Source organism: Cydia splendana, chromosome 16 (genome assembly GCF_910591565.1).
Source record: "Cydia splendana chromosome 16, ilCydSple1.2, whole genome shotgun sequence".
NCBI lineage: Eukaryota > Metazoa > Arthropoda > Insecta > Lepidoptera > Tortricidae > Cydia > Cydia splendana.
This window is the reverse complement of record NC_085975.1, coordinates 6,570,086-6,596,928: the sequence shown is the minus strand read 5'-3', so window position 1 is coordinate 6,596,928 and position 26,843 is coordinate 6,570,086. Positions and strand designations below refer to the sequence as shown.

Sequence of the window (26,843 nt, the reverse complement as noted above, 5' to 3'; positions counted from 1 at the left end):
CTCTGCGTAGTATTATGTCTAGTTTCATTTTAAACAGGTCACGCCGTGACCCACACTGCGTACAACAAAGCCTACTTACCATCTACTTAGTTATGAACCATTTGTTTTGACAAATGTCCACATTTCAGTTTACTACTCGTCTCAACAAACACACATAATTTAGTTTCAGTCGAGAGTCACGGTAACGTGTATTGAGGAGGTATTTAAATGCATGTTTAATCACCTTGACTTTTCACAAACAATGGTCACTTTAAACGGGAAACTTAGTCTTTACGAATTTCCTTGTAAACAATATACAGGATGTTAATTTTATGGAAAATACTTATTAAGGTTATTTTCTAGATGACCCTAATAATAAAGAAAATAGAGCAAGTTTAACGTCTATTTGCTCTATTGTCTTTGTATTAAGTAATTTCTAGCAACAAAAACCAATACCAGATAGAGATATTGTATACGAGTATGTTTTTTTATGTTTATGCCAAGTTTCATTTCATTTCAGCATGTCGTTTTAAAATGAGAGGGTAGGTAACTAAGTACCTACAATTGTATGGGGGCGGCTAAGTTCTTGTGACTCTTAAAAGACGACCAAAATTAATGACACGAATGTACTTAAACCAATTTTTTTAGATTGTCCGTCTTGTCATTAGTTATCACTTGTTTGCTTAGTTTGTGCGGTATTAAAAAAGTTGATTAGGTGTATGAAATTTTCACTTATAAGATTTACTGAGGCAATAAGGGTTAGGTACTTAATAATTTCCCATACAAAAATATGCAATATAAGCTGTAAAATTATCTTCAGCTGCGTTTTTAATATGCAAAAATATATGGGTTAAACAAATATGGAATGTAAGCTGTAAAATTATCTTCAGCTGCGTTTATAATATGCAAAATATATGGGTTAAACAAATATGGAATATAAGCTGTAAAATTATCTTCAGCTGCGTTTATAATATGCAAAATATATGGGTTAAACAAATATGGAATATAAGCTGTAAAATTATCTTCAGCTGCGTTTATAATATGCAAAAATATATGGGTTAAACAAATATGGAATATAAGCTGTAAAATTATCTTCAGCTGCGTTTATAATATGCAAAAATATATGGGTTAAACAAATACATCCTGTATGTTTTAATAGAGAACAGTCCCAGTTTCCGCTACCCTTTGTCCAAGTGCATACAAATCACCTGCAGTTTTCCCTCCACCGGAACTGGGCCAATTTAATTACCACAACAAAGGTATGTAAAATGTATTATTTATGGACGAGGCACCCTTCTGCATAGACTTACGGAGGACGATGGAGTTGGCTGACAAATAGCCTTAAAGATGTAAAACAAAACACTTTTTGTGACGTTTTTAGGTCAAAAGTAGTGATGTACCGATTATTGATTTGGCCGACTAGTCGGCCAGATCATTAGTATCGTATAAGTTCAGGTGAAAAACATTTGTTTTGCTCCTTTGGTTGCGCTATTCATCATATTAGCTTGGTTAAAAGGTACTCTCTACAGGTTCAAAGACCTATCACAAGAATCCTCATTCAATTTCTGTCTTTAGTTCTTTTATTTTACGATCCTGAGCAGACCGTCAGTACAGCTTGTAGGAGGTATTCCAAGGCTCTATTTCCCGTACGTAGTCGCCAGTTAAGAACCTATCCCCTGTGGTCAGCGTCTTTACGAGCAACGTGCCCTGTCTAAGTCTCTAAATTTTGCAATAACATTAATTATGGCCAGTCATGGCTCTACCATTAAAAAAAAAAAACAAAAACTAAGTAAATAATAATTAAAAAAAATCGACGTGCACATGAAATTACACGAGAATCAGTTGAGATCGACCTGTAGAGGAAAACACCAGCCCACAAACATCCGATAACGATCAAACAGTCAATTATTTACATGAACAAAAGGTTTCGTATGCCTCTTGAATAGGTATTTTAGTAAAATAAACATAAAACATGTGGTATTCTTTCACTAATAAAGTGCCGACTAATCGGCCATTTTTGCCGACTAATCGCCGACTACAAATGTGGCCGGATAGTCGGCTTTCCCGACTAGTCGGTACATCCCTAGTCAAAAGTCATTTGTTTCCATCAACATTGGTTTACATTATAACATCCTATTGTGTTTTGGAGACAGCTAAGAACGAAGCAACATGCACGTTAATTTGTTTCTAAACCCAGAAACTGATAGTGTTAGCGCCACTTGCACCATCCCACTAGCCCGGGGTTAACCGGTTAAACCGTTAACTCAGTGTCAAATTGTACTGGTAGCCATGGTAACTCCAAGGTGCAAGTGGCGCTAAGTAGGTTATAATCAGTGATCGTTAATTTTCCAGCAATTTTGGCATTGCATAGTAAAATTAAAGGATTTTCTTAAATTTTTTTCTAGGGAGAGGATAGGTTATAAGGTTAATATTACTTTTATTAACCCTAATTATCTATTCCACCTAGAGTAGGGCATACAGATGCTTTTAACCAACAATGCTGCGCCAAAATTGCTGGAAAATTAACGATCACTGGTTATAAACAAACTTATAAATAAAAGCTTCTGGATTAAAGACATACATTATTATTTTTATTAAGCCCATTAGGGTTACTATTAAGTAGACAACTTACTTACAAAAAAGGTAGGTATGTGTTCTTGGTTTGCCCGACAGCCTATTATAATCGGCCGACATCCCACGTTAACCTGTAATATCAAGGTGTGGAGACACAACTGGTTCAAATTCTGGCCATACTGACTTCGCTTCGGGAAGCATGCTACTTGCTATGCTATCAGAACCCTATCTTACTGACATATTATATGTCCCGTACACCGTACAATGGCCCGACATTTACGGACTAAAGTGCGGAAAGTGCATCCCAATATGAATAATGATACTTCTGACATCATTTTAGCAGTTCCTGCCAAAATTATAAGATTAATTTTAAATTAACCACATCCGTTTACCGTTTACGTTTACTTAGGCCGTTTACACACCTAATTGCTGATAACCATCACCTGGTAAAATACCTCTGGCAGGTATAATTTCAATAATGAATCGATAAAAACTGACCAATTCAATGTAGGTAGCTTATTATGTTAAGTATTTACAGTTTCTTAACAAACCAACAGGTATGATTGTTTTTCTACTCCAACGGCATGGGAATATGTATTCGGACATAGTTACTTCCGCAAATTGCATCTACCACTCTGTTATTATATTGTTATTCAAACCTTCAGCGGAATAAAGCCACATGTGTATATACGACCCATCCACAACCGTCTTTGTGGTTATTATGGTACCAATTATTGGGCACATTTGCGAAACCCCACCTCACGACTGTTCCGTCCCAGTTCTGCCGTACAATCCTCATATTGATGTGACGTATCTACGTAGCTTTATTTAGTGTTTTCGCTTTCGTTTTATTACGTGTACTGTATCTGTAATTAGTATGATCTAGACACAAGTCTTACGTTTTATTATAAGTGTCAAAATCCGGCATCGTAATATGATACTTTTGCGTATTATATACGTGCTGCATTTATTGTTGGCAAGGAAACATTTCCGGGCGAACAATAAAATGACTGCACATTTATATGAACGGGACAGGGTAACCTAAAGAATAAGGGTAATAAAATAAGTGTCTTCTTAATGTATTATAACTTTCTTTTATTGCATTGCGATTACGAAAGAAATAATATATTGAAACTGTATTAATAAATCTTGATTATGTATTTGCAAAATAAAAATATTAGCGAAGAAACCGTACGATTTACTTACATGTATTATTGCGGCTTGATTTTCTAGAGGTCGAAAAATTTCTTATTTTTTTTATTATGAAAATAATCAAGCTCAGTTATCCCTTAAGAGTTTGGAATTAAACAATGCAATCATCAGATGCGTATACTCTCCAAGTATGTTACCTATTAAGAGGTGTAGCAGGAAAAGGAACGCCGGTAACCCAGTGGCCAACTGAGAGGTGACATCGAACGATTACGCCCGCCGAGCCTCCATTCCGTACCGGTATCTGCGCTAGCACACACCGCGACCAGACCACGCACGCGCCTATACCATCCGGACTATAGGTACGATGCTTGCACCCAGGGGTGAGCTCTATTGTCTTTCAAAACGAAACGCGATGGACGCGCGCTGCATCACAATCAGTGTAGAGAGTTTTGGCGGCATGTGAATACAAAGTCGTCGTCGATAACGCATCGGACAGACAAATTACTGAAGGAAGGACTATTGGCTGATGAAGACGTCAGTCAGACAATTGAAGTGTTTGTGTGTTTGTGAAGGACCCGGCTGTGATATCCGTACATTTTGTGCCCGAGTGAGCTAGGGATCTGCGATTAAATGAATCTATAAACCTGTTGATATAACGGGGTAAGTAGTTTTTTTAGTGCAATTAATTTATTACACAACTTTTTTTTGGGTTTTTAGTATCTTACAAATTGCTTGAGACATTAATTTGTGTACATAGGAAGAGGATACCGCATTTTTGTTAAAAATTACAGCAGTTACAAAACATTATTATAGGAAATATACATAGTTCTGTATTATCAAAAGTTTTATCAGTGTGTTTAAAGATATATCAATAGGTCGCTAGTTCAGATCCGGCTCGAAGTACCATAAAAAATGTTAAATGCAAATTAAATATTTTCAGTATGATTTGGAAGCACTATATTTCTACTCATATTAACTAACTACAAGTTGGACTTGGATGTATCCATTAAGCGCTGTGTAAACCCGAAGTTTGTTCAGTGGGTCAAAATACATACATGCCAATTAGGTTCACGTCTCTCCTGTGGACTTACCCAAAGTTAAGGGATATACTTAGAGGCTTATTTTGCTGTGTGACCCCTAGACTAAATTAGAATTATAACATGAACCGGTGTCAAAGAACACTAATTTAACCTCCAGCGGCCACCATAAAATAAAAATTGCCACTCCAATTTCCAGGCCAAAAAGAGACTAACGTCGATGTTACAGCGCTTACTTAACTGCTAAATAAGATATATCTTATTTCTTAGTTAGATAATCAAATTTTAATGAAGCAACCGTCTGGAAGTATGAGTTATTAATGTGATGTGACATTATGTGACCCCTTGGATTATGTTGTTACGAGTATAGAGCTCAATTTATAGTACCTACACATATAAGAGTCAAACTACCTATATTCCACCGAAGCTAAGCGCCTTAATACTAGGTAAGTAAATGAATGAAATGTTAAGCTCAATGGCGCCTACATTCTAGAGTTCCTATAGACGGTTTGATGTGCGTACCTACAAATTTAAACATGCATATATGCGCATTGCTGATATGACTTGCATTCATGATAGACTACTTTGAATAGACATCGCGTTATGTAGTTATGTAGTACATTGTACAGGTATAAACACGTAAGTGTCGTTAATTTGTAAATTACTACGCCACGAGCCGCAGCACTCTATTATCTGATATTTTTTTCTTCTTCAGCATCTGATATCTTTGTATACCACACAGCATCACAGCGCAGTTGGTGACAGACAAAATGGCTAAATATATTTTAATATTTGTAACGCGTCCTTACAGGATTAAGGACGTAGGTTATACAAATGCTGAATGTACAGTCAACAACAGAGCTATGAATACAGGCAAAGTGTTCAAAATATGTATACAGTACTTTATTGCCTGTACATTAAGGTCGTGTATACATATTTAGGAAATCCACCTACCCAGCAACTTTATTCGATTAATTGTTTTTGTTTCTGCTACCCAAAAGGTTGTCTGGAAGAGATCGCTCTTTAGAGATAACCGCCTGTTGTCTGCCTCTCTCATTAATGAAGTGTACCTTTTACCGAGGTGTGCCAATAAGGAATAATAATATTATATCAATCTATTATAAGGCGAGATCCCACCAGTGTGCGGCACTGTGTGACACAAGCAAATTCAGAACAAAAATGCTTGTGCCGCACAGTGCCGCGCACTGGTGGAATCCCGCCTTTACGTGTCGTCTTATATGCTCCATCTAGTACCGTACTAAAGTGATCTGCGTGTGCCAGTGAATCGCGCGCATATGAAATGGTCATACAAGGATTACACTCAACCCGTCCAGCCTGTTCCAAGTGTCACGATAAACCTCTTCTGTATTCGTCCTCCTTTTGAACCTATTTATTTTTCACTTGCACATTTTATACCGCGTTATTTATGCTTATGCTTTCTAAGTATGTTTTTGGGTTAATGTTTTTGCAAAAATATTTGTACGTAGGAGTTATTGAGGTTTTACTCGTCATTTTTCGTGGGTTGTTGGTGGTCCAGTCACCCTTAGGCTGTTTTAAAGAAACTTAAAGTATTTTTGTGCTCAAATATCAATGTCCTATTTGCCTTTGCGGTTAAACCTCAGAGCATAAGTTAAATTGTTTATGTTCTGTGGTAAACATAAAAAGGAACAAGGTCCTATTGTAGGGAATATTTACTTTCAATTATACTTACTTTTAATTACGCTTAACGTTTCATATGTGCGCTTTGGTCAAAAATCGTGGATTCAAAAACCTCGATAGAGCAGAAAAACTCGTTCTCGAAAACTGCAAAAATATGAAAAAAAATCTGTCAGGATCCTTATCATGACAAGAGCTGTTAATAACTTGACGACGGTGTAAGACATGTCATAATACGTGGCATCAACCCAACCATCTATCTATGTATTATAAAAGGTAATATGTACCTTCAATAATTAGGTAGGTAGGCTTACCTGTCGGTGTTAATGAATGAAAAGTAGTAAGTACATATCTATCTATCTAATCTAATACCTTTAAACGAGCAATTCTTGTATATTTATTTATTTATATATATAGGTATATTTCGGGGATCTCGGAAACGGGTCTAACGATTTTGATGAAATTTGGTGAGTATATGGGGGTTTTTGGGGCCGATAAATCGATCTAGCTAGGTCTTACCTCTGGGAAAACGCGCATTTTTGAGTTTTTATATATGTATGTTTTCCGAGCAAAGCACGGTCTCCCAGATATTAATAGCGTATTAACACACAAACAACACTCTTAACTAGTCATAAATGTCATAATTGACCATCGGTGGAACTCTCGTTTGCTATACTTACTTAAGATGTATGAATTGACAGGTTGACAGTGTGGACGATGCTACCTGATTCTGTTGAGATACATCGTAATTGTTATAATAAAAGGTCAATTAGATTCACCAAGGCAGTAAATAAATGTAAAGTCCATTCGTAATAACAACACAAACGGAGTCGTTTAAAATGCTACATCCTTAATTATTTATTCCTTCCTTGCTTCTAACACCCACTTAAAAATTAACGCGACACGTTAGATACTCAACTTCTAGGCATTCCACGTAAAGCATTAACATGGAGCTAGAGCCAGTTGAACCACTTGACATGCGTCGTACGCAGAGTAGTGTTCATTTGTGCGTACACGTTGTGGTACGTGTTTGGTGACCACCCGTACGGTGTTAGATAACAGGGAATTATTTAGCTGTAAAAGTTATTATTTACCTTATTGTGTGATCGAAACATTTAGGTACAAGACGTTCTGAGTCCCTTTGAAATACTTTCAACACATTCAAACATTACTATTAAACTGTCATTACATACGAACTATCCTAGGAATACACCATTTGGTGGCAAATTTTTACTCCACATTAGCCCCCTCATTCATAAACGCGCTACAAGCCTCAATTAGCTAATTATTTTGTCTTTATCTGTCATTTTGACTTGTGTATTTGTAAGAAAGGGATAAAACATAAATTAACTAAATCAGGCCCGTAAAGTTTTATGAATAAGGGGGTAAGAGGTTGATTCCCGAAGTTGTTCCATCAGTAGCATCAGTAGGTACCTACCTGTCTAGGTATATAGTAGATACTCTTTAGTAATTTGAGTAAGAGCAATTGGAGGAATAACTGAACTAACCCATTACTTAGACGAAATAATGATAATGATGATAGAGCATTGTTAACTTCCCCATTTTCTACCTAAATTCCTAGCACGAAGAAACATAACATACAACTAGAACTTTTAAGAACCAATTTGCGACGCACAAACATTTGCGAACTCAAAACTGGCACAAGCCAGCGTCAATTCTAGGTAATAAACGCCACTGCGGGCCTATAAAGACACCACACGTTAAAACAATAACACATTTTCTGAGATGAATGGCTGTGATTCGCACCGCAAACCTGTTAACCGAATGCTGAGCAAAAGGGTAATGATTTCACAGTCTGTAACAATTTTCGCGAAGTAAATGTTGTTCTAGTGTAAAGTGGTTGAATAGTCCGTTGTGGAAGATATCTCTCCAGTCCGTTACGTTGTCTATATATTTCACATATTAAAAATAGGTGTATACGAAACTTTAAAATCGGAAACATCAGGAATCAGGACAGACGATGATGATAAATTTGGTAAAATAATAATTTTTGTAACTACGTATATTTTATGTCTGTTGATACATAATACATAATAAATACGTGTACGTAACATACCTATATCAAACCATTCGTAAAATTTGAGAACGTCTACTGGGAATTTCTGCGTGGCAGAATAAAATACTTTTTAAAATGTCTTCATACTTCTCCACACTCAAATACCGAGGTCTTCCTATCATATGGATATCTTCAAACAGTCGAACTACCTAAGGTTTACTACGTGCTATACAAAATACAGAGTTTATCTAGATTAGAATGCTACAAAAAAACGTAAAAAAACATCTGAATGAAGTGAACTGAACGGATTGCAAAACTAAAATGCCATTTTACTATCAGTTTAATGGACGTTAGTACATCTACGGATTCTACGGTCTAGAATCTACTGCCTTTAGGTCAGCACAAGCCGTCGGACGGGTCCCACACGGTTAACTGGCGACTAAACTCATCGCCGCGCCGTTTGATACAGGGTTTAATGAAACCGGTAGCTATCTGACAGATTGGTAATGGGAAAAAGATGGATCACAGTTGACTGACCGTTTGTATACCTACCTTGTTGCAACGAGATCGAGAAGATCCATAAATTGGTAATCCGTTAACTCAGTTCTTAAAGTTGCGTAAACAAAATCCAGTGCCACAAAATAAGTTTAACCCTTGTAATAAAATAAGTTGTCTAAAAAAATCGAAATTTTGTGTGATTTCATTAATGGATGACCCCTTTCGGCTGTGAATATTTTAGTCATCTTACAATGAAGGAAAGGTATTGAATAGGTTTCTCAGAACGCAACAAGTTTCAAATATTTTTAGAATATTCATGTGAGGCTTTCTTTTCGTGTACTTCATTTAAATCTGTGACTTTTTGCGTTAACCTTTCAGTGTTCGTGTTTTTAGGGTTTCGTACCAAAAAGGTCCCGTTTTTACCCTTTGGATACGGAACCCTAACAAAGCATGCACTGTCCATTTTGCGGACAAAATCTACCTAAATTTCCAAAAACAAACTTTCTAAATTACATAAGATCCCACGGCAGGAGTAAGTTGGATAAGATCCAATAAGTTTCAAAACTCAATTACACCCGAATTCAAATCTCGTGCCAACTTTTCCAATCCGAATTCGTCAATACCTTTTATCCTCAAATTCAAATTCCCCGTGAAAGTGATTGTCCGGAATGAATGTCAATCATTGTGGAAATAATCGGATCTGAGTTATCGAGTCCTAACTTAGGACTCCTAAGTGACACGTGCGGTATCGATAATCACTTGACGAATGTCAAGTACTCACCATGTCACCATCGCCCACACTGTTAACTGAACATCGGTAAAAAGGCATAAGGTCCACCGATGGACAGTTTAGGACGGAAGAGCAGGGGTCACCAAATGGCGGACCGCGGTCCGGATCCGTGCTGCCAACCTATTTAATTTTCTGCGGATTTAATAAACGCAAGTAGAAACGGACCGCGATGGTCATTTTATTTTAAGAACCGTACCCCTGATCAAACTAATTGGTGATCCCTGGAGAATTGGAGATCCCCAAGAGCTAGCCGAGTCGAGTCGCTAGTCGCTACGATTCGCTAGTCAAGGTGACGATTAGAAAAGTAATGGACCATAAAACTGATTGTACTTAATATTAAATTCAACTGCTTTAACCTGTAACTTTAACAGCGGTTTTAATGCCAAGCAGTCTGCAGGTTCACTGCAGCGGACTACATAATGGTTTCGATCTTTATTTGAACTAGAAAGATGCCTAATCGTACATCGAATCGGTCTCCATGTTTTGATACATACAATTAGTAGAAGCTGGCAAAAACAAAAGAAGTAGAGATGCACCGGAAAGTCGGTAGCTTACTCGTAAAATATAGGCCGGATACCGGATAGTAACATTGCTTGATTTCGGAGTAAACAAATTGAATCTAAGAAACAGTTACGGTCATAATCGTAATCATAGTCGTTGATTATTTTAAAACAATTAAACATTCCACTGACTTGCACGCGCACTAATTTCGAACCTATGGAAATTAGTCCACGCGAACGTTCACTAGGCAACAGCTCAAGACCTGCACAATGCGCACCTGAAAAACCGAAATGTAGGTATAGTTCCGCCGGCCGGATACCGAATATTCGGCCGATGGTCAGGCCGAATATCCGGTATCCGGCCAAACAACTATTCGTTGCATCTCTAAAAAGAAGTGTAGTCTGCGAGGGTTAGCCTTCTCAAAATAGAGTTTTACTGAAAGTGTTCTTGCCATTAATTAAGGGCTACAAATATAATGACCACCAAAAAATACTTTGGTACCCTAAATTAAAAAATCATGCTTACCAAAACTAATTTCTGAACACCAAAAAAATAAGGCCTAAAAATACAAAAGTACCACCGTTTTAATTACGACTGCACTTCAAATTGTGTTCAAATACCAAATATATTGAATGATCACCAAAAATCATTAATGATCACCAAATTTTGAAGACCAAATTAATGCGATATTTTCACCTAAATAAACCACTATGATTACCAAAAAATGTATACATATTACCAAATAAAATAAACTGATGCCAAAATTACTAGCCCCTCCCGCTCAACCCCCCGTACCCCGCACCGCATACCTACCTAACCTAACCTACTTTTCTAGTAGCATTTCGTTATGCTACTAGAGAAGTAAGTTAAACTGCTATCAGTTTGAACTGCTATCAGTTAAGTGGGTTAGGTGAGGTTTGAACTGCGACCCTTACAGAAACGAAATGCTACTAGTAAAGTGGGTTAGGTTAGGTTTGAACTGCGACCCTTACAGAACCAAACTGTTATCAAAAAAGTGGGTTAGGTTAGGTTTGAAATGCGACCCTTACAGAAACGAAATGCTACTAGAAAAGTGGGTTAGGTTAAGTCGGAACTGCGACCCATACAGAAAAAAAATGCTACTAGAAAAGTGGGTTAGGTTAGGTTTGAACTGCGACCTTTACAGAAAAGAAATGCTACTAGAAAAGTGGGTTAGGTTAGGTTTGAACTGCGACCCATACAGAAAAGAAACGCTACTAGAAAAGTGGCTTAGGTTAGGTTTGAACTGCGACCCTTACAGAAAAGAAATGCTACTAGAAAAGTGGATTAGGTTAGGTTTGAACTGCGACCCATACAGAAACGAAATGCTACTAGAAAAGTGGGTTAGGTTAGGTTTGGTTTTAACTGCGACCCATACAGAAACGAAATGCTACTAGAAAAGTGGGTTAGGTTAGGTTTGAACTGCGACCCTTAACAGAAAAGAAATGCTACTAGAAAAGTGGGTTAGGTTAGGTTTGAACTGCGACCCTTACAGAAATGAAATGCTACTAGAAAAAGGTGACGAAGTGGATTAATTAATTTAATAGGATATAACGATATATTAAATATTTGCACATTTTAAATTAAAATGTGGTTACAATTTTGGTGGTCATTTACTATTTTTGGGTTTACAATGATTATTTTGGAGTAATTTGCTTCAATAGGATAGCAAGATTTAAAAATTTGGCTATAATTTTTCATTAAAATGGAGTTCTAATTTTGGTGGTCATTTACTATTTTTGCGTTTACAATTATTATTTTGGTGTCATTTTCTTTAATAGGATAGCAAGATGTAAAAATGTGGTTATTATTTCACATTAAACTGGGGTTAGAAATTTGGTAATCATTTACTATTTTTGGGTTGATAATGATTGGTTTGGTGTCATTTCCTTTAATAGGATAGTAAAATGTAATAAAATTGGTAATCATTTCACATTAAAATGGTGTTATAATTTTGGTGATCATTTATTATTTTAGGGTGGTAAAATATATTTTTTTGGTATTAAATTTTACTAAATCTGGTGATCAGTTAAATAGCAGCCTTAATTAAGTGGAATACGCATGACCTAATTACACGTGATCATAAATATCAGTAATTCCGATTATTTCAGTCTGTCTAAGACTTAAAACAAATAGGTTAAGAAGTTAATTAGTGTCTAGTTTTTCATATGCAATGTTTGGTTTCATTAACTACGCATATTTAGCTCTTGAGCCGTCATCATAAGGCTATTGCCCTAAATAATCACATTTTATGAAGTTGATATACGTGACGGCTTACAGATTGTTGCCGAGACAATACCCAACTCATCGTAACGGTTATGAGGAAAGCCTGCCGCGGAGGCCGGAAAACCATAACCTTAAGTCAAAATAATGGCGTATGTTTTATTAAAATCTTGTGTAAATACGGCCTTTTCTTACAAGAGAAATGTATTATTCAGCACGACCGGGCTGTGACGAACCTCTTGAAATGAACCATTGACCACCGCGACAAATATACGTAAATGTTGATAGGTACTTATACGCCTTAAATTATGTAAATGCGCGGTTGGTAAAACTGGTTAATTTATACGGGTTAAAATAGAGCAATAAAATAGAGTCAACCAACCTCATTCAAGGGCCTCGCGCAAGGCCCCTTCGGGCACAGTGAAAGAAAAGGGCCATGCTCTAAAAACGATAATTAGCGTTTGACCGATACATGTATTAAAATAATCCGGTCAAATCGAGGAATGGTGCTTATTTTGCAGAATTTAACGACCGTATTAAGGCTACAATGTAATTCATGTCGCTTTTAGATTTATTACCGATTGTGGCTGTAAACTAGTTCAGCCTGGTTCAATGACTGTGACATTGTACAATCAGCATCCAAAGATAGTGACGATCAAAGTAGCCAAATATATCGGTACACATCCTTATTTCTATAGAAACAAAGGTGATATTTGGTTGCATTGGTCGTCACTTGAGTCAGACTAACCTAAGTAGCTATTTTGATAGCCCAGACTGTGCAAGTGTTATTTAAACGTCATAATTTCATAGAAGTTTGACGTTTAAATTACACTTGCCTGTGCATTCGAGATCTTGATAGTCCAGAATCTGGGCTATCAAAATTCAAAATCGCTGCCAACTTAGCTTGGTCTAACTCTATATACGTTTCGTATGTTTCTAAATCAACACATATAATAAAATACCTATGTACATTATGTATATCAAAACTTATAGAAACACAATAAAAAAAAATTACTTACATTACAGATTACAGTGGATCTTATCGAAAATTTAATTAAAATAGAAGATATTGTTATAAAATACTTTTAATTATTAAAATTAGCATACAACGTTTTAGAAACCTGTGAAGTTAATAATAAAGTAAATATTAATCACAAAAATTGTACAATTTCAAAAATTCTGATGAACAAGGTGCTATAATCTCATAGTATATTGGTGGCACATTACGATACACTGACTTATTTCCAATCACAATAATTTTAATTGTTAGATGTACAAAATCTTCTCTTATATTTTTATTTAAATCTTTAGAACAAAAACCTACTAAGAAACTGACACTCGTGGTAGTAGGTATCAAAGTTTCCATGGGAGTTATACTAATCAGCTGTTTCATTTTTGATGTGAGTTTAATTTTTATTGTAAACGGATATATCTTGTTACTGTTGGTGATTGTAAAGTGATCTTCACAACGTCCCTGAACGATAGGTGACACAGTCATATCAAGTAAACCGGGTTCGATTTGTACAGGATTCGGTAAAACTTCACCGAAAACTTTAACTGTTTTACAAAGAGTTTCTTCCGTCTCAGGGTCCGTGAATTTGAACTCATAAAGACTTTGATGGAAACCTATGTGTTCGACTTTTGTTTGGTATACTTTAATAGTTTGTTTTGAAAAAGGCTCCAAAGGTAAATCGGTTTTTTCGAAAACAAAAACATCTAATGCCCGTTCAATGGCATCGTTTATTATTAATGTAATAAAGTTTGAAATTAAAGCTGATCCGTTTTCTTCCTGGTATGCATTTGAGGAAACGACTGTTTTACTCTGAGCTATAACTTCTGCGACAAGATCTCTTTGAGCTATTGTCGAGCTGAGAGTCATGGGCTCCACTGAGAAAATACCATCTTCTGATTCTTGAACCAGATTCAAATTCTGTTTGGTTATATGCAAGTTGTAGCAATGATTATCGGGCACTTTTATAGTAACACCACTAAAGGGAAAACCACATTTTGCATTGATGTGCCAAAAGTACGTAGGTGGTATATTTATTTCTTCGGTAACATGTATGGCCTCAGGTTTTATAAAGAAAGTACCGACTATTGGCAAGCTAAATCCTTCCACAGGAGCTTCATCGAAAACTCTTTGGCCCACTTTAAAAAATAAATTAACCGCAAAATCTTCTGGATTCGGTTGAAGTTTAAAAACAAACTTAAAATTTACTGCTAAACCTGGAAATAATTTTACCGGAGTATTTGGAAGAATTTTTGCTCGTCTAAATGGCCTGTCATCAGTTAATCCCTTGAACCGCAGATTTAAATACGGGTATCCACTACTGTAGGTAATCAATGAAAACGATATGCTTTGTTCGTTTAGAGATTGGTTTTCAATAGTGATCGTATTTGGAACGCTAATTATATTTGTGCTTTGGGGTAAAACTGACCATTCACCAGGCTCCTTCGCACAATTTATAGGCTCTATTACTGCTGGACTTGAATCTGCAAGCTTAAGGCTGCTTTGATCAGAATTTAACAAAGATATACGTCTGTGCGGATTTATGCAGATATAAGCAGGTAAATGTGAGTATTGTGATTTAGTACTTGTACCATGTTCACTTTTTACTATAGTTGGGTCCAGAGACTCCAGAGATACAATAACTTCGGTGTTTGGGTGTCCTAAACTTTCTTCAGCCAGTATTTCACCATATTCAGTTTCACTGTTATGAAACGATCTTGTTAAATTTAAAATAGATTCTTTCTTCATCTTCAGATTAGCTTGCATTGCTTTCCATATCTTAGCAGTCCTAGCCAATTCGTCCGTAAGCTCAAAGGGTGATGACCTACATGATTCTATGCATAGTTTGTCGATGATAGTGGCTTTGCGACGTTTTGAATCTTGTATTTTTCGCTTGCAGTCTGTAATTGCAAGATGCATTCGTTGAACAAGTTTTTGCCATTGGGGTAAAGTTCGGAAATCTATCTGGTAAAGGTCTTCTATCTGTTTTATTGTTCGCTCCACATTCATCCCATAATCATTGCCATCTCTTATTCGTATATGATTGCATTCTGCAATATTCATTTTAAAGTGTATATTTCAGCAATAAGTAATTATAAATTTGTTTCATGTACTTAGTGTATTTACAAAAGTGACGACTGACAGTCCTGACACTGACAGTTTCGTATTACCTACTTATAAAACGAAAATCCATTGACATTTAATTACTACCTCTATGGTGGAAAAGGCATGCCACTATCGTAAAAATCTTTAATGGTATGGTAATTTGATGGTAATGCGCCCTTAGAGGATATAACCAACGGAGACGCCATGTCTAAAATTTTCGGTACAAAATAGTCTGCCGTTTTTTGCGGGGGAGGGGCACATCAAATGTATAGGTACGTCATGTCAGATAAACGTCAGTCCATACATATGGTTGACATGTGGTTGACCATTGGCCGCCTATTTTCGACAGAGGGGAACGCCTGTTAATGGCGGCTCCATTGTTAATTACTCCGAGTAATGCGCCCAACCACCCTTGTGTCTAAGAATACGTTTTCATAAATTAAGGCTGACTTTAACTAAAAAATGCCGTCTGCGTTTTAACATACAGTATACAGTAAAAAAATACATATATTTTATTATGGGTCACTCACAACGTAATGTACAGTCAGCTACAGAGAAAAGGTACCCCCTGCATAGAAGTTAGTATACAAAAGCGCTAAGCTAATAAATAGTATTGCTGACTGTACTTAGGTCGATTCTCGTCATGTTTCATTCCATTTAGTCTCTGTCGAGTCTGTCGGGCTTTTGCTACAGATAGTCTGTTCGAGATCCTGAAAACGGTGAAAAATAGAGATACTAGTCCTAAAACTACGTGTTACACAAGCAACAACAACAAGCGTACAACAGCAACAGCAGTAAGCGTGCGTTCAACAAGTTAGGCAATTGTTAATGAACTAATTTTCGTTTTTCGTCAATTTTATATGTTATTCTAAAACTTATTTTAAGCAAAGTATTAAGTTAATGAAAACTTTTATAATGTGATCTTATTAAGCATGTATATGAGAAGAGTTCTAGAATGCGAGAAAATTTTACAATAGTCATTTATAATTTTTTTTTCGTTTTCAATAAAGAAGGAATTTCGAGAAAATTTAGTTCATTAACAATTGCCTAACTTGTTGAAAAAATAACTTTAAGATAAATTTCTACAAGTATTACATGTGTTGACATGTTTTAAATACACCATTTTTTTATTTATTTTTCAATGAATATTTAATACCTTTAAAATTATGTTTAATGTTACGTAATCGTTTTTTCACGCCGCGCGCGTTTCTCGAAAATGAGGCGCGGAGGGCTGTGTTCAGCGTTGAATAAAAATAAAAAGTATAAATAATGGAGATACAGTTCTGCAAGTATTGAATGTTTGATTGGAAATATCCTCCTCTTTTATAATAGTAATTTTGGTTTCTTAAATATTAATACTTTTTGAGATATTGGGGAAATAAAAAATAACTAATTTCCCCCACCCCCCTTTTTTTGTTTATAACTTTTGATATTTTTTGTGTGCTAATACACGCTTCGAATACATTTTTCTAGACATCATGACGAATCTAATGAGGTATCACACGTATTTTTAGGAGTATTATCTTTATTTTTCACCGTTTTCAGGATCTCGAACAGACTAAGATACCAAATACAATAACCGGTAACATGTCGCAACTTCGAAATATGTTTGCCCGAATTTTCATTTGACCGAACGCGTTTATTTCAAAAACCGTTTGGAAAAACTTTTGAGAAAGGCATCCTGTAGAAGCCATTGGGTTAGGTTAAGTAGGTTAGATTGGTGACCCTTCTTAAACATCTACGGTTTTTAGAAAAAACCGTGTTCGGTCAAATGAAAATTTCGGGATTTTAATAATCGAATTTAAAGTTTTCGGAGATGAGATGGGTAACCACAATAACCATTTATGTATTTGGCAAGATTTAAGTAATTTATCTACATTTTTACAGCTTCACAATGGACTCAACGATACCGCGCGTCATACTCAGTATAGTTCTGGCCGCCTTGCTGCCTATGGCGTCTCCTCACCAAGGCCAAGCCAAGGAGAACATCCCTCACTCCAGGCAGAAGAGGATACTCTGGATCACCAATGATGGCCGGCTGGCGTTGCCTCCTGGAACGACCATGACGATAACGCCTTCTTTGTCGATGCCGTTTGTAAGGCATCCGCCGAAGGGGTTTTTGTCTAACGTCTCAATTAATTTTCCTTTTACAAGTAAGTCGATTTTGTTATTATTTTGTGGTTAAGAATTAAAATTGCGCACATTTTCAGAAATAGGACGCTGTAACCATATATTCATAAGTAATTGTATGATTGAAGAATAAACAAAAACACATAGACATGTAGTTTGAAGTAATTGCGATGATAAGGCTTCGCAAGCAATTTTATTACACTATTCAAATTGCTTGCTCTTTACCGCATGTCACTGACACAACCAAGAAGAATCTAATGGCACCCCTTACCATGACTCTCACATTAATTCCTCGGAGGCGTAATTAAATATTATAAACTGAAAACCTATATAACCCTTCTTCGGTAACTGCCAACCCTACTGGGTAAAACGGAATTGTTAAAGAAAACATGATTTTTTTTTATAGTCAGTCCGATATGATGTACCTATGTCCGTCTCTTACAGGTATTTTTGTATTATTTCTATTTTATCTTGGTGACTTTCGTGCTAGGATGTTATACACTTATAATACCACATCAGTTAACACATTAACGGGACCATTATCCTCGCGATTCGCAGGTACACTAAAGTACGAGGTGCAGTTTATGAGTCAGTATAATAAATTTTATAAGTAGAGATGTAGACGGTATTAGTAGATGTAGCATCAGTCGGTAGTTTGGTAAGTAACTGTAATGCTTTTGTAGTTACGATATTAAGATGAACTTAGACTTAGTTATTACTAGTTTTAGTATCTTGTAGATATAAGTAATACATTTTAGATTTAGATTAGTAGCAGATGTAAGAAGTTAAATATTAGTTTGTAGAAGTATCGTCGTGTTGTCGATAATATGTAGAAATTGTTGTAGACAGTTGACTAAACCATTTTATTTATAGATTAAATAAGCAGAAGTGTAGAATTGCTAACACATTAATTGCCACTAAGTGCTACGGGTTACGCTCTTAGCGCATAGCCACGTGCTCGCCGTATGGAGCGCGTAGTCGCTACGAACAGTGTACCCGACTGTCGGGTTCTTAGCCCTGAATGTGTTAAGGAAAGACAAGTCTTTGAAAATCGCTCACGGTGATTGGTGAATGCGAAATGCAATTAAAGTCGTGCGTGAGGAGCACACCACAAACCAAGAAAACAATACGAATTCTTAGATTTGAATCGATCTCTTCCTTGTTTTGCTATTCATTTCTGTATTTTCACTTTTGGTACCTACGCGTTTGCCAAATACCTACTTTCTGGGTATTTGGGCGGATAAATGTTTCAACATTATTGTACGAAGAAACAAATTACAAAAATACTTATTTTAACATGTTTTTCATAAAATTTCATTATTCATGATCATGAATTTATTTCAAAGCGTTGTATTTGAAACAAAAATCTTCTATTGGTTCTACAAATTCGGCGGTTGGTATACGAATAATAAAAGTTTTAAAAGCGCCTTTTAAGTATTTTTTAAACATAAAATCTTTTCACCTTTTTATTCTATGGAATTTAGTAACGTAACTGTAAACCGTATCATGTCTGTATTTATATTGAACACTATGTATCATAATAGCGGCAGTTTACATGTTAACAATTTATGTAACTAAAAATAAAAACCTTTCCCGCAGTTGATTTCGACAAATTGGGTCTCACGGATAACGAGAATCCCTACGGCACGCTGCCACCGATCCTAGCCCGGTCCATGGGGAGCGCTGCTGCGTCAATGATGGCACAATATGTGGGGCAGTACTTGGAGAGAAGACGGGGGAAAAGAGCAGCAGATGTGCCTCCGGAGGTGGAGACGGCGATATTGGACCGATTGCATGGAGGAGAGAGGTAAGAAGAGACTAAGTTACAAGTATCTTAACCAAATAGGCTCTCGGTCAATGGGGAGCACTGCAGCATCAATGATGGCGCAATATGTGGGGCAGTATCTGGAGAGAAGACGGGGGAAGTGGGCAGCAGATCTGCCTCCGGAGGTGGAGACGGCGATATTGGATCGATTGCATGGAGGAGAGAGGTAAGACTTGACTAAGCTACAAGTATCTTGACCGAATAGGCTCTCGGTCAATGGGGATCGCTGCAGCATCAATGATGGCGCAATATATGGGGCAGTATCTGGAGAGAAGTCAGGGGCTGCCCACTTAGCAGATGTCCCCGCGTAGGTGGAGAAGCGATATTGGACCGACTGCATGGGGGAGAAAGGTAAGAATTGACTAAGTCTATCACAAAGTACTTATCTTTACAAAATAGCACTCGGTGCGTTTATGATGGCGCAATATGTGGGGCAGTACTTGAAGAGGAGACGGGGGAAGAGAACGGCAGATGTGCTGCCAAAGGTGGAGACGGCTATATTAGACCGAATGATGAAGAAGAACACGTAAGACCTGTCGATATAACAATTACACGAAAGGTGAAAAAGCGCAACCAATTGCTTTAACTGGGTCAAATTGTTTTCTAAAGAAATTCATTTAAAAGGACGTGTGACCGCATCGCTAATCTTAAGGATGTACGAGTACGCAAATTAAACACATGTCTCCAGTCATAAAATATCCTGACATTAATCCAACCAAATAAGGCATATGCAGCATAAATTATTAATAAACCATCTCACAAGAATGGGAACGCAATTACAATAAATTTTCCCGATACACTTGACCAAAGAAGACTCTTATAGTCCTGTTGTCACGTCACGTACCTACTGATTGGATACAAGTGCTTAGTTATTGGCCATTACTTTCACCTTTAGTTAAGGAAGACATCAAGCATTCTGGGCACGAAAGGGAGTCCAGCGGTCACAAATGTTTCAAACATTTCGCGATTCGAAAACTGTTACGCAAGTTCAGTGTCATATCAGGTTTTCTGAGTTATTTCCAGCAAATTGTGCCACTGCGGCTTAACTGTTTTTATTAGTCATAATCATTTTATTTATTACATTTACAGAACTTTACAATATTTGCTTTAAAGTTAATCATTGTTTTTGGGTCTTTTACAAAACAAAATCACGCTGGTGTTTTTGCAGTTTTATCCCAATATTCACAATTACTAAATGAATATTTAGGTAGATATTTGAGTATCTGCATTTAGTATTTCATTTGTCTATTTTAATTTTTTTATTCTGGTAGGTGTTGTACCTACATGTTATTGTTTTCATCTCATTCTTCCGTTGATCTGTCATTCCCGATTAGGATCAATAAATCATTCACTTCTCAGTCAACCCTGTTCATTTGTCCACAACGGCCACGGAACGTAACTGCCTCAAGCACCTCAATCGATTATCGGCATTTGCTCGAAGAGGCGTCTATTAATTCGTAAGACCATCTAATCATACTTCATGCCAAGCACCAATATGTTTCTTCTGTTTCAGAGCCATAATGTACAGCATCGCAGAGGATATGTTCACGAACTTCGGGATGGAAGGCCGGGAGTGCCTCCTGCGCGCCATCTGCGAGATCCACGCGCACCCTCTCACCAATTTCGGCTTCCTCGGAGAAGTCATGAAGCTGTTCTTTACGTTAGTATTATTTATTTGCCGGTTTGAAGACTTTGAAGTTAAGATGAATATAAAGATTAGCTGATTATTAAATCAGCTAATCTTAATGGATTAGGTACCATTTGCACACACGATGTTAGATTAGTACCGGAAAGAGATCAACCCTGGAGCAGCTTGGCATAAATACCTAGTGCAAGACATGGGTCATCTTAAAAAATCTGATTCCAGCGGTCATGTAGATATTTTTATTATAACGGGACGAGACTTATATGCCGTATCTTGCAACCCAACCGTCTATGCAATGAACAGGAAATTAAACCTGCAAATAAAATACATATATGCATGTGTGTTTCAGGCCCAGCAAATCTCCGTATGCAACTCTGCTGTCAGAGTATGTAGAAGCCCAGAAAGCAGGTGAAAAGGGCGGCGAATGTTGGCCGTACTACCGGCTCTGCCCTCGAAGCATCTTTCAACCCTCACCCAACAAATACTCGTAAGTGTTACTCTGATAATTATACCCCTAACACTGCCACGAGTCCTCTGTAGCGGTATTGTAAGTAGAAGCAGAAAAAACTGTCGAATGCTGATTTTACTTTAGCAACTTCCGAGCTCCAGTCACGGGTTATTCGCGGGAGACCTAAAAAGTATACTCTAACTAAGTTCGCAAATATTATAATAATATCCATGGTATAATAATATACTCCGCCTGGTACTCCATTCCGAGATTCGCGTATGACCTAACTGACACGCGCCTACGTCATCATGCTGTTTACAGGTTCTCAAACTTTGAAATGTGGGAGAATTTTAACCAACGGTGAAAATTATTTTAACGGCATTAATTTTAAGTTATTCATGTAGAAACATAGTAAAATAAAACAAATCTAATGTATTAAATTAAACTTTATTTATCTATACAAGACAAACGTTTGAAAAACTAATTCACAGTTAATCAATAAACGGTGTTCGACACTTTAAGCAATTTTCGTTTTAATTTCTTAGGGGGGCTGCTTGCGTTAACAAGCAAACATAGAACATAAAATTTTATCATTAATAGTAATTATTGTCGATAATTACGTATACATACCATTTTTACATATTGTTTTCAGTCCACAATAGCGAAGCCATTCATTGGCTACGGATTCATTATTCGGAAACGTATAAAATCTGATTATACTGCCCTTTGTACTCCTACTCTTACAGTTCCGAATAGAACAGCCAACCATTTTCGTAACAAAACATTAATTACCAAGCTTACGACGTGAAAAGTTTGGAAAACTCTGCGACTGCTGACACTGAGCGAGAAGGAAATAACAATTAACACGCGTTCGACAAGGATGACGGTCAGGGCATGAAGTTATCTAGATCCGAATTGTCAAATGTCCTCAGCGCTATCCTGTGTTGCCAGTAGTATAAACAGAATTACCTGAAAGTCTGAAATTTCTTTCGTGAATCGGAAGATATTGCTAACGAGTAATTAAAAATGCCGTGTTATTGTAAAATTTAAGCTAAAATACATATAAATGAAAATTATAAAATTATAAAGAAATATTTTAACTTATTAACCATAGGTATAATGTACCCATGTAACATGTTATGTTGAAATAAAGTGGCAATGTTATTGTGACGTAATCGCGTGTCACTCTGGGAATGGAAGACCATGTTTTATTAGACCATGATAATATCTAAGAAATAAACTCGACAAGCTCGATGTTTGCACCGAATGTATTTTCAGTTACACAACAAAAGTTTGAAGATACCGGGATAAGATAATGGTGGTTTGGATTGCTTTCCTTAAAATTCTGTCTGTAAGTTCTTGAGGGTACCTAAATAATCGAACGAGTGAGCGAAGCGAACAAAGTTCTTACATTCAACTTTGAACACGCGGCTGGCTAGCGGCACGTTCCGGCATTTCGATGTTTTAAAGCTGAACTGTCAGAAGATAGTTTGATACTCAATAACTAAAGTAAATGTGTTCTAATTTAAATGAAATTGGGTAAACAGGTAGTCGAGGGCATTATATTTTAGTCATTAAATTATGAGCAGGCTCGATCAAGAGGTTATTAGCTAGAAGAGCTTAGAAGGCCAAAAAGCTGTTTGTGAGGGGGCTTGCTATTCTGGTCAATTTATTTGCAAGAAAGTATGGTCGAGTTTGGTATCAAATGAAAGTGCTCGGCATACACTTTTATAATATCGTTTTTAAATTTACCATTTTGAAATAATTAGCAAGAAAAAAATAAACATAATATAGGTATTTGAAATTTGACAGGAAATATTTCGGCTTACCACAGAGATACAGTTTATTTTAATCTATATGGTGACTTAAATCTATCAGTTAAGGGCTCCACAGACCTTGCAATAAATCCACGCGTTTTTTGATCCAATGCCGCCTATAGTGCTACATAAAATAGTAGAAATTAAATAAAATGGAATTCAAAAATGTCCATACTAAATTGTTGCCATGTGTAAGTAAGCATTTTACGTCAAAAATGTGACAGTTACGTAGAAAGTGGCGCCCTCATTTATTAACCGACCTCCAAATCTCAAAAGGAGGAGGTTATCAATTCGATTGTGTGTTTTTAGGGTTCCGTACCTCAAAGGGAAAAAACGGAACCCTTATAGGATCACTCGTGTGTTTGTCTGTCTGTCTGTCTGTCCGTCTGTCACAGCCCATTTTCTCCAAAAGTACTGAACCAATTAAGTTAAAATTTGGTACACATATGTAAATTCGTGACCCAAAGACGAATATCTTACGTAAACAAATGAATTTTAATCATGGAGGCCACCCCTTTATCTCCGGAACTACTGGGTCTAAAATTTAAAAAAATATATACAAAATGGTTCTTTACCTATATATAGATGACGAAAACCTATTAGTTAGAAATGTGCAGTCAAGCGTGAGTCGGACTAATTACTTAGTTTTTGATCTGAGCCCTACGGGTTTTTTAAAGGCAATTCACTCGCGTTTCACATATAAAAAATACATTGTTAAAATTTGGGTAATGTACGGAACCATGTTTATTACTCCATATCTCCGTAATTACTGGACCGATTTTGAAAATTCTTTTTTTGGTTGTATGTATATACATACAGATTGGTCCCGTTTTTATCAAAACCCAGTTCTGATGATGGGATCCATGAGTTATCGAGGGAACTCCTCAAATCTTAAATGCATACATATAGTGATTTATTTGTTCTTATCAACAAATCAAGCACATACATTAAAAAAAGTGACATTTGATGAAGTGGAACTGCTTATGATGATCAGAACGGAACTCTTCAACGATGCATAGTACACGTTTGGCGATTTGTCCTCTTTAACAAAGAGGACAAATCGCCAAACGTGTACTATGCGTCGTTGAAGAGTTTGTTAAGCAAGTTAAGTTTTTAAGCCACATTTTTGTCAAGCTTGAGTTCTGATGATGGGATCCATGAGGAATCGAGGGAACTCCTCAAATCTTAAAGGCATGCGTATAGACATTTTTATATTTTCATCAGAAAAACAAGCATTTTCATTAAAAACTGTCGCATTTGATGAAGTGGAACTGCTGATGATGATCAGAACGGAACTCTTCAACGACGCATAGTACACGTTTGGCGATTTCGAATTTCGATTTTGACGGAGCTGGCCCTGGACCCAGACCTGGACCTGGATCTGGGCTCTTATCTGGACCTGAACCCGGACCTGGACCCGGAATTGGACCCGGACCCGGACTCGGACCCGGACTCGGACCTTGACCCGGAAAACCGCTGATACCTAAACTAAATAAACCACTACGAATACCTACCATAAAATGTAGGTACTTATAAAGTATAATGATGCCAAACTTACTAGCCCCTCCCGCTCAAACCACCGTACACCGCACCGCACGCGCCGTTAAGTGGGTTAGGTTTAGGTTTGAACTGCGATCCTCACAGAACCGAACAAAAGTGGGTTAGGTTAGGTTAGAACTGCGAGCCTTACAGAAACGAAATGCTACTAGAAAAGTGGGTTTGGTTAGGTTCGAACTGCAATCCTCACAGAACCGACTGCTATCACAGAAGTGAGTTCGTTAGGTTAAAACTGCGACCCTTATAGAAACGAAATGCTATTACCTACTAGAAAAGTGGGTGGTTTTACCTCCTTAGAAGCCGGTTTATTTTTCTTAAAAAATATTTTCTACTATTTTATGTCGCACTATACGCAGTAAGTAGGTGCAACAAAATCGCTCTATATAATTTTTGCCAAACCGCGAGTTTTCAGTTCGGGGCGAACTACTAGTTATAGCGATTCGAATACCCCAATAGCCCCTCTGTATCCCTTAACACTGTCTGAGAGCCTGTAAAGGTAAAAAAAATTACGAGTAGGTACATTTAATGCCTATGCATATACCTAAGGACCCATTTTCCACGAGCGAGTTTATTTCCATTTAATTAATTTCCTCATTGTATTATTCCAGGAAAGACGCAGAGGATCTACACAGGCGGCAAGAACACGACAACATAGACAACAATATTGATATAGACGGAATACGAGCGATGTAGTGAACGGGCGATACCAGGATCGGATCTAGGACAAAAGTTTTATCTAGCCAGTGGTACATATTAAAACCAGTCATCGGATCTTATTGGATATTTAAGAAAATTTTTGTAATAAAACTTTTGACCAACCAGAAAAGAAGAAAGGGACCCAAAAGATTAGCATAGTCCAAAGAGGTAGATGTAATGCATACTTGTTTTCCTTCGTATTTTCTCGGAAACGTTCGCATTTGTCATGCTACTTCAATCAACCTCGGTACTTTTTGTACCGAGACTGACTGAAATTGAAAGACGTTCGTACGTTTCCGTGTAAATACGAAGGAAAATAATTATGCACTACGTATGAGACGTGTCATCTCATAAATCTGAATACCAAGGCTACAGCGTATGATGGTATCAGTGATGCCTCCGTTTTGATTTTAGAAAAATCACTCCGCTAGGTTCTAGATTCGGTCTTGGATAAAGTGCCAGTAGATTGTCCCAAAATTAGTGTAGTCTCCGACCAAAGTTGTTCGTAATTAGTCTAAATTATTTATTCATTAGTGCCATTCCGTGATGCATTTATCTCGACACTCTTTACAGTATAGCCGACCGTTTTGATATTACATACGTTTTCATGTACCTATGAATCTCTAAATGCCTTTTATAAAACTAGGAGTTTACTTATCAATTTGTCACAAGTATGAGCTATCTTTATATCGTAAAAATTAGAAGCTCTTAATGAATGAGGTTTTGAATTTCACTTTATCTTTGTGTTAAGTATGTTTTATTGTGCAAATGTTTTACTGTTGAATTTTAAGTAAGAATGTCAAAGTCCTACGTAGCTAGTGATTTTTGTAAATTGAATATGTTTAAGTCATTAAATAAGAATATTATAATAAATGTTACTAGTAAAATTTTATTTCGCTGTTTTATTTTAATCAATATTTCTGTATTACGTAGGAAGTATTAGTATTGTAAATTATACGTATATTTATTTAGGGTGTATGGAATTACAGCATTTGCTATATCTTAACTTTTATTTTTAGACGACCATAAGTTTTCCTGCAAACTGCTTAAAACTTAAAATAATTACAAGTACCTACGTACTTAATAAATTATTTTTTTAAATACTCGACAATAAATTAAGTTTATAGCCACAAACTTCCCACTATCCATCAAAGGGTTAAACAGT

General features: G+C 36.6%; 3 protein-coding genes across 4 annotated transcripts in view; 1 reads left to right on the top strand and 2 right to left on the bottom strand.

Moving 5' to 3' along the window:
• LOC134798156 (uncharacterized) overlaps window positions 1–26,843 on the bottom strand; it is a 199,567-nt gene that overhangs the window by 20,724 nt on the left and 152,000 nt on the right. The window lies entirely within an intron of this gene.
• LOC134797868 (uncharacterized) lies at window positions 3,837–26,570 on the top strand. 2 transcript variants are annotated; one of them, XM_063770219.1, is made up of 7 exons: window positions 3,837–4,365; window positions 17,448–17,713; window positions 18,249–18,278; window positions 19,290–19,497; window positions 21,029–21,175; window positions 21,510–21,647; window positions 25,591–26,570. In XM_063770219.1, exons 2-7 carry the CDS (start codon window positions 17,455–17,457, stop codon window positions 25,673–25,675), a joined length of 867 nt encoding a protein of 288 aa, XP_063626289.1. In that variant the 5' UTR covers window positions 3,837–4,365; window positions 17,448–17,454; the 3' UTR covers window positions 25,676–26,570. The 2 variants fall into 2 exon arrangements, with proteins under 2 accessions (XP_063626289.1, XP_063626290.1); XM_063770220.1 differs by lacking the exon at window positions 18,249–18,278.
• Window positions 13,540–15,591, bottom strand: LOC134797867 (uncharacterized). Its single transcript, XM_063770218.1, has one exon. It carries the CDS (start codon window positions 15,516–15,518, stop codon window positions 13,593–13,595), a length of 1,926 nt encoding a protein of 641 aa, XP_063626288.1. The 5' UTR covers window positions 15,519–15,591; the 3' UTR covers window positions 13,540–13,592.

Coding starts and splice junctions, on each gene's coding strand:
- LOC134797867 (XM_063770218.1), bottom strand. CDS start 15,518: ATGAATATTGCAGAATGCAATCATATACGAATAAGAGATGGCAATGAT.
- LOC134797868 (XM_063770219.1), top strand. CDS start 17,455: ATGGACTCAACGATACCGCGCGTCATACTCAGTATAGTTCTGGCCGCC. Junction 21,176..21,509: donor GTCATGAAGCTGTTCTTTAC/GTTAGTATTATT, acceptor TGTGTGTTTCAG/GCCCAGCAAATCTCCGTATG. Junction 21,648..25,590: donor CCCTCACCCAACAAATACTC/GTAAGTGTTACT, acceptor GTATTATTCCAG/GAAAGACGCAGAGGATCTAC.